At 46.6% G+C, this 8,296-nt stretch overlaps 1 protein-coding gene across 1 annotated transcript in view; it reads left to right on the top strand.

Annotated features, from left to right (window-relative positions):
• Positions 1 to 550: 550 nt before the first annotated feature.
• The window catches only part of TEP1 (telomerase associated protein 1), a 32,942-nt gene continuing 25,196 nt past the window's right edge, over positions 551 to 8,296 (top strand). The window contains exons 1-8 of the mRNA XM_016199551.2: positions 551 to 1,148; positions 2,703 to 2,891; positions 3,195 to 3,329; positions 4,076 to 4,237; positions 4,745 to 4,906; positions 5,198 to 5,275; positions 6,370 to 6,494; positions 6,706 to 6,863. Coding sequence (XP_016055037.2) covers positions 582 to 1,148; positions 2,703 to 2,891; positions 3,195 to 3,329; positions 4,076 to 4,237; positions 4,745 to 4,906; positions 5,198 to 5,275; positions 6,370 to 6,494; positions 6,706 to 6,863 — 1,576 coding nt within the window. The 5' untranslated portion in view covers positions 551 to 581. The remainder of the gene's footprint in view (positions 1,149 to 2,702; positions 2,892 to 3,194; positions 3,330 to 4,075; positions 4,238 to 4,744; positions 4,907 to 5,197; positions 5,276 to 6,369; positions 6,495 to 6,705; positions 6,864 to 8,296) is intronic.

Raw genomic sequence — 8,296 nt, 5'->3', positions numbered from 1 at the left:
TGCTTGAGAGTGAAATAAGTTCCCAGCTGTGTCTGTTCTTCTGTAACAAGAATTCCACTAGTTACCTAAGAGGATGACCTTGTAGGAATAGTCTGGACAGAATCCGATGTAGTTGGTTGAAGAGTGAGTAGGAGGCAAGGAAGTTGAGGTGGTGAGTGTAGACAGCTTGATCGAAATGTTTCTTTCTCTGGAGCCAAGAATCCAGAGTCCAGGTTCAAGTGTGGCCCCTGTACTAAGTTGAGGTCACACGTATAGCCCTGGGGGGCTCCTTTACCCCTTCATGAGAAGACATTTTCTTTTAAAAACCACACACATGCATGCAAAACACTTCCTGCTCTTAAGCTTTTGCATTACCTTTCCTACTCTTCTTCCTTAGAATACTCTTTGTATTCTCTCTGTAGAACACTCCCTGAATACACCCTTATAATGAACCCAGTTCTGGAAAAGTAAATATTGGTTATTCTCTGCTTGTAGGTCACTGGATTACCAGGAGGGCTAGAGGAAAGATATACTCCCAGTGCAGCCACATGCTCATCACCTGTCTTTCTCTCCTTCTAGGATATACCGGTTGGCCTTCAGCCATGGAGAAACTTTATGGGCATGGGTTGGCCCACCCAGACATCCTCTCCCTGGAGAACCGGTGCCTGGCCACACTTCCTGACCTGAAGACCGTGGAGAAACCACATGGGCATGTGTCTGCCAACCCAGACATTCTCTCCTTGGAGAACCGGTGCCTGGCCACACTTCCTGACCTGAAGACCATGGAGAAACCAAATGGGCATGTGTCTGCCAACCCAGACATTCTCTCCTTGGAGAACCGGTGCCTGGCCACACTTCCTGACCTGAAGTCCATGGAGAAACCACATGGGCATTTTTCTGCCAACCCAGACATTCTCTCCTTGGAGAACCGGTGCCTGGCTACTCTCCCTGTTCTAAAGAGCACTCTGTCTGCCAGCCCCTTGCTCCAGTGTATCCAGATATCTCAGCTGGTGCAAGCTGATCTGTGCAGTGTGGACACTAGCAACCACCTGCTCTCTGAGCCTTCAACCTGCAGTGCTCAGTGTCTCTCTGAGGGACCAGGACTTCTGACCTGCCCCAGAGCCCTGAAATTCATCTCCACCACACGGAGAGCTCAGGAAACAGCTTTGGTAATAGCTCCAGGCACTTGTCTTGACTGCAGCCATGTCTGTTGAATGCTCTAGTCCCTGGCTTTCAGTGCCACAGCATCTCTCTGTGCTCCTCTGTGCCTGTGTACCTTATATCCTCAAAGCCTCTTCCTGAGGCACCCTTCACCCCAGGGCTGTCTTCATCGGCACCATTACTCTCATTACATATTTAGTTTAGACATTCTGCACAGTAGAGCAAAACTGGGCCCTGTCTTAGAAAACCTCTGCTCAGGAGGGGAGCCATCATGAAGTTGCAGTAGCACAGTCAATCAAGTGCTTCTGAGATCCTATTCTGGCATGAGACACATCTGCTATCCCCTGGCCCAGTCTCCTGTATGTGCATGTACAAACACATGTCCACTTGTACAAGTATATATGAGCACACTTCAGTATACAGGTCAGAATTGGTATACAAACACATTTCTCTGTATAGCCTCAGGATTTGGACTAAGGGAGACTAATCTGAGCCCTACACTGTCTCTGCCAATTACAAGCCCAACCTTGAGCAAGACTCTTAACCTTTTTTTAAAAAAAATATATCTTTATTGATTTTAGAGAGAGGAAGAGAGAGGGAGAGAGAGATAGAAACATCAATGATGAGAGTCATTGATTGGCTGCCTCTTGTACGTCCCCTACTGGGGACTGAGCCCACAACCCGGGCATATGCCCTGACTGGGAATCGAACCATGATCTCCTGGATCATAGATTGATACTCAACCACTGAGCCACGCCGGCTGGGCGACTCTTAACCTTTTGAAACTTTTACCAATGAAAATCTACCTCACAGGGTCATTGTCAGGATTACAGCTACTGCCATCTTACATTTATTTAGGTCTTTGAAACTTGCCAAAAGTTATACATGCATTATCCCATTTAATCTAAATAGCCCCACCAGGTAGTCCTAACCCTACCTGATGGAACCGTTAGAAGGGAATGAGGAAGCTGAGGTTCAGAGGTTAAGCAGCCCAAGGCACTGGGGGATTGACCTGGGATGTGACCCTTTTTCTTCCGACTCCAAGATACTTTTTTTAAAAAAGATTTTTAGAGAGAGAGGAAGTGAGAGGGGGAGAGAGAGAGAAACATCAATGTGAGAGTGAAACATTGATTGGCTGTCTCCTGAGGGCCCTCAACCTGGGCATGTGCCCTGACAGGGAATCAAACCCGCAACCTTTTGGTGCACGGGACTATGCCCAACCAACTGAGCCACATTGGCCAGGGCAACTCCAAAGTACTATAATAGCATCATAGAAGGTGTGTTGTAGGGAGGTGGGCAGACTCCTGGGGTGTGACGTCAATAAAGAGATGAAAGCGAGGTGATCACGAAGCACCTGAGCAAAGGCTCAGAAGGTTGAGTCAGGAAAGGTAGTGTGTGTGACAGAGGAATCCCTATGTCGGATCGGATAGATTGGTGCTGGGTGTGAAGGGAGAGGAGTTGAGGTGCTAGAAGACAGATGTGGATGCCTCCTATCCCTGGGAGCTGCCCTCAGATCTATCTATGTTTGAGGGACTGTAATTAATAACTGCCACTATCCTCAGGGTCATTGGTCCTCTTCAGAAGATAAAAAGCCAGAAGAGAAGAGATGGACTGAGGCTCAAATGCCTTTTTATAGCCTAAGCTTGGGAGAGGAGGAGGAGGAGGAGGTAGAGGAGCTGGCCTTGAAGCTCACCCCTGGGGACTCTGAGTCTTGGCCTGAGCCCACTGACCAGGTCCTTCAGGAGAAGAAGGTAAAAGTTCCAGTGTGGGGAAGAGGTTGATGGTGGTGGAGGGGAGGGTGTGGGGTGGGTGGGAGGAGTCATGCCCAAAGGCGGAACCAGATCCCCTCCAGAGATGGAAGGAGAGGGGGAGGGCATCACCTAGCTCATATCGCACTTCCTAATTCCCTTTTCTAACCTCTTGGTTGAACAAACATTTTCTGAATCTGGGGGCCATTCTCTCTGTCCATGATTCTGTAAGTTGGCCTGAGGGATGCTTAAGTTGGTCCTTATTACCTCTTTCCTCCTTCCTTCCCGTTCTTTCTCAATTCCCAGATGGCTCTAATGAGCTTGTTGTGCTCCACTGTGGTATCAAAGGTAAACATGAAAGATGAAGCCCATGCTACCAAGACTTCCCTCCTGAAAGTCTGTAGTGAACTTGCCCCCTTGGAGCCTGAGTTTATCCTTAAGGTACTGTGGTGTGAGAGGGTGGATGGGAGTGGGAAGCTGGGAGCAAGAGAATGTGCTGATGGTATGCGAGGGGGATGGTGACCAGCTTTGTGCTGTGGGTGGAGGGAGCTTCACCTAAGAAGGGAATAGGATCTCTGGGTGAGTCTGTGGCCTGGTCCCTGAGGTTCTCTGAGGAGTGGGGAAGGCGGGATTGGGAAGGAGTATGCTAGGGTTCATTTGCTTAGCAAATACACAGGCTCAGTACACAGTGTCTTGAGGGTCATACCAACAGAAAGAAACATGACCTGGCTCTTAAGGAGCTTATGGGATTGTTAGGTCAGCAAAATATTCCCAAATATGTAAATGCAAATGGTGCGGTAGATAAGTGACTATTTCAGAAGCAGAGAAGAGGGGGAACATGTTTTCTATGAGACTTTGGAAGATGTCAGGTTTAATCAGCACTTTGAACCTGGGGTAAGTCTGGTAGGCGTTGATGGTGGGAGGTCTTCCAAAGAGGGAAAGGGCCAGGTTAACTCAGGAGGTGGTCACTAGACCCAGGAGAAGACATGCTGCAAAGATGGATATGGACTAGATTACGGAGGACTTAGGATGCAAAGCTGAGGCTTGAACTTTATATTTTATAGACAATATGGAGGGCTCAGGAAAGGTTTTATGCAGGTAGATTAGATACACAGTTAGTTTAGGGCATGAAGCTCTGGGAGAAGTGGCTGAGGTGCCAACCCCCCCCCCCCCCCCCCGCGCCTTAGGCAGCTCTGTACACCAGGCAGCAGCTGAACATCCGGGATGCAGCCAACCAAGTCTTGGCCATTGCTGCCTTCTTGCCAGTCTGCCGCCCCCACCTGCGACGGTATTTCTGTGCCATTGTCCAGCTGCCTTCTGATTGGATCCAAGTAGCCGAGCTCTACCAGGTATGGCACTCACTTCCCTGAACTTTGGCCTTCACGTGGGTTCCTCGCTTTTGCTCATTGCACTCCTGGAGAAAGTTCTCAGACAGTTTGGGCTCCCCTCTGCTGTCCTCAGCCTTGGTGCCCTGGCAGGACAGCATCTCTCTGTACCAGGTGGGTTGCCCAACAGGGAGAATGTGATTGAGAAGGGCTGGACCACAGTTTGACCAAAATTGGTCTTATTCTGGACCTTGTATTACAATGAAGAAAACGAGACCCATTGAAGTTTGCTGACTGGCCCAGTACCGCAGAAACTGTCATTTTAGAGCTGGGGCTGAGAACTCACTCCCTATTCTCATTTAACCCCGTGAAGGGTCTTGTTTTGTTTTGGGAGGTTTGTTTGGGTCTCAGAAAATGGATGCTTCATCTTCTATAGGGACAGGAGAAGCAGTTTCAAAAAGGGGAATGGAGGTTGTCCCTGGAGAGATCCATTCCAATAGCCCCTGATGGTCTCTTCTCTCTCCCTGACAGAGCCTGGCTAAAGGAGAGGGGGACAAGCTGGTGCCCCTGCCTGCCTGCCTGCGTGCTGCTATGACGGACAAATTCACCCAGTTTGATGAGTACCAGCTGGCCAAGTACAACCCTCGGAAGCACCGGGCCAAGAGACCCCCCCACCGACCCCCCCGCCCTCCAGTCAGTCCCTGTCTCAACCCTGGTCATTCACAGCCCAGGTTCCTTTTCTCTGGAAAGGGAGGGACGGCGGAGCATGCTGACTCCGGGGGATCCCACACTAAGCATCTGGCATGTTCCTACCACCAGGAACAGGCAGAGTCGGGAAAATGCAGGGGAGCCTGGGAGAGCTCAGGGGCAGAGAGGGCAGGGCCTGCCTCTTTCCTAGCTGGCTTCCTTCAGGGCTGTTGGAATGGATCTCCCCAGGGACAGCCTCTATTTGCCTTTTTGAAACTGCTTCTCCTGTCCCTACAGAGAACGGGGCGTCCATTTTCTGAGACACATCGATATTTGCCAAAGTACCTTAAGCCTCTTAAAGATAAACAGGAGAAGGTGAGTGCCTTGTTCTGGGGTTCTGTATGTGCATGTACAGTCTTCTCTCAACTGATATTTAGAAATGGAATTCCATTTGGTTTAGAAATACTAATAGTGGGTGTGGTAGGCACATGCCAGTTTCCTTCCTGGGAAATTCTGAGCTGTGATTATGGGGTCAGGTTTTGAGAGCACTGGAAAGGCTCCTTTTTCCCTCATTTTGCTCTCCTTTTATTATATGGATAAATGAGTTAAAGACATGAGATATTTACCTTCCATAGGAAGTTTTAAAAGCAAACCGAACAAATTTTTTTTGCATTAATGGCAAATCATTGCTCTTAGTGGTTAAGAGCATAGAATCTGGATTCTGACCTGGGTTTGAATCCCACCACCACCAGCACTTACAGGCTACCTGACTTTGATCAAATGACTTACCTTGTCTTGCCTCAGTTTCCTCAGATATAAAGTGGGGATAATAGTATTACCTACTTCATTGGGATTTTGTGAGGTTTTAATCAGTTATTATATTTCTAGTATTTCTAACAACACCTGGCATTGAATAAGTATGAGCTATCACCATTGTCATCATTAAAATAGATTATTAGGAAAATATAAGCATTATAAGAAAACACATTCTCAATTGGTCAGCTGATCTTTTCTCTTCATCTTATTAATACATCCCAAACTTAGCTCTTCCACCATAGAAAATTCTGAAAAGCAACTTCTTTCAGTTTTTTAACTCCTGCATTTTTCTGATGCCTCCATTTACCTATTCCAACTTTCAGTGATTTAAATGAAAGCTCGGAGTACAAGGTGTTCTCTGTTCCTTCTATCCCCGTCTTGCTTTCCACAAGCCAATCACTCCATTTTGCCGTTGATAGTTCAGTCTCATGTAAATAAAACACAGTGACCCCAAAACACCGCTATCTTATGCTCACCACAGGAGTTCTTGTTGTTAGAGATTTTTACCCCTTATTTCTCCTCTTTGCCCAAAGCTACTTTGGGGAAAGAAATGATCTGATAGGTATGGGATGGCCTTAGGTTCTGCTTTCTGAAGAAAGTGACCATGGTCATAGATTAAATGACCCCTGACGGATTTGGGGATATTTTCACAGTTTGAGGAGACCTACAATGCAGTGCCAGAGAGAAAGAATCCACCAAGGTTCACCCTGAAGAAGTTGGTACAGCGACTGCACATCCGGGAGCCTGCCCAGCACGTGCATGCCCTGCTGGGCTACAGGTGAGAACATACATCCTGCACGTACATTTCATCTGGGCAACCCCGTGACTTTTCAATATCCATGGCCCCAATCCCTGTAGTTCTGATCCCAGCATCATTACTTTTAGCAGACATGGCCTGTAAAGATGACTGACTAGCTTTGACTGGCTCCCCTTTCCTTTCCTGAGTTATTTTCCCCTGGCTTTGAAATGATAAATATTTTCTGTTTCAGATACCCTTCCAACCTACAGGCCTTTTCTCGAAGTCGCCTCCCTGGGCCATGGGATTCTAGCAGAGCTGGGAAGCGGATGAAGCTCTCTAAGCCTGAAACCTGGGATCGGGAGCTGAGTTTGCGGGGGAACAAAGCTTCTGTCTGGGAGGAACTCATTGGTACAGTAATCTTGACCATCACACCCCTTTCCACTCTCCCCCATTTATTCCTTTCATTTTGGACTAGAGGATTTCCATGGTGTGATGCAGTCATTCTGTTGCTTGGTAGTTGCATCACTGAAAATGATTGGACTTATAAGGCCTGCCGTTGACCACACCCAAGTGGACAGTGGTGCCTTCTTTAAGTAACATTGGCATCGGAGGTAGATCATTATTCCAGATGCGGTTAGGCGATATACAAGTCTTTATCAGCACATGACAAAAGTGGTACCTTCTCTCTGATTTCACTTGTATCAGTATCTGTGTAATTCACCCAAATAAGGTAGAACTTTCTGGCACATGGCATAGTGGAATCCCCACAGAAACTTCAAATCAGGGAGGACCAAGTTACTCTCAATCTCCTCTTTCTCTCTCTGTTGTTTTTGTTGTTGTTAGTTTATTTTTAACTATAGAAGGTCTTTCTATTCCATTTTGTTTTCTTTTACTTCCTCTTTCATCTTTGAAAATTTAAAGTCAACTGTTGAGAAATATCTAAGTAGACCTTTTGTCTGCTTGAGTTTTGTAGACTTCACGTTTTAGAGCTTTAGAAGCCCAAGTTGGCTTTTACCTTGTTTCTCTGTGAGCTGCCATTTATAGATTATACTCAGAGAAGTCTGAATTGCTTAGCTGCTTAGTACTCCTCTCACTTTGTGGTTGTCACTAGTGGTGTACGCATCAGAGTTGCATGGGAATTATAACGCACACACACACACGCCTGACAACGGTTCTTCCCCAATATTGATTCAGATTTGGGTGGAGTAGAATAAGGAGGCCTGGATGGCAGCCAACATGTGTAGATGATCCTTTTGTTGTTGTTGTTGCTAATCCTCACCTGAGGATTTTTTTCCCATTGATACTTTTAGAGAGAATGGAAGGGGGGGAGAGAGAGAGAGAGAGAGAAACATCAATGTGAAAGAGACACATCAATTAGTTGCCTGCCACATGTGCCCCAACCGGGGCCAGGGATTAAATCTGCAACCCAGGTATGTGCCTTTGATGGGGAATCGAACCCATGACCCTTCCATGTGTGGGTCGATGCTTTAACCACTTAGCCACACCAGCCAGGGCTAGATGATTCTTGTACGCATCAGCTCCACCTCCTCTCTCTGTTCCTGAAAATCAAACTGTCTCATTATTCTTGGTTAAGACAAATGCCCACTGGTCTCCAGAGTTTTTTAAAATTATACATTGTAAAAAAGTTTTTGGAATACAGCAGAATATATGTATATATACAGGGTGGGGCAAAAGTAGATTTACAGCTATTTGTATAGAAAATAATGCAATAATTAATAAATAATAATACAATAATAAACTGTTTTTTGTACTCACAAGTGTAAACCTACTTTTGTCCCACCAAGTATTTATAAAAATTTTGTACATGTACTAAGTTAATG

Source organism: Miniopterus natalensis, chromosome 1, assembly GCF_054644295.1.
Source record: "Miniopterus natalensis isolate mMinNat1 chromosome 1, mMinNat1.hap1, whole genome shotgun sequence".
NCBI lineage: Eukaryota > Metazoa > Chordata > Mammalia > Chiroptera > Miniopteridae > Miniopterus > Miniopterus natalensis.
This window is presented reverse-complemented; position numbering and strand designations above follow the sequence as displayed.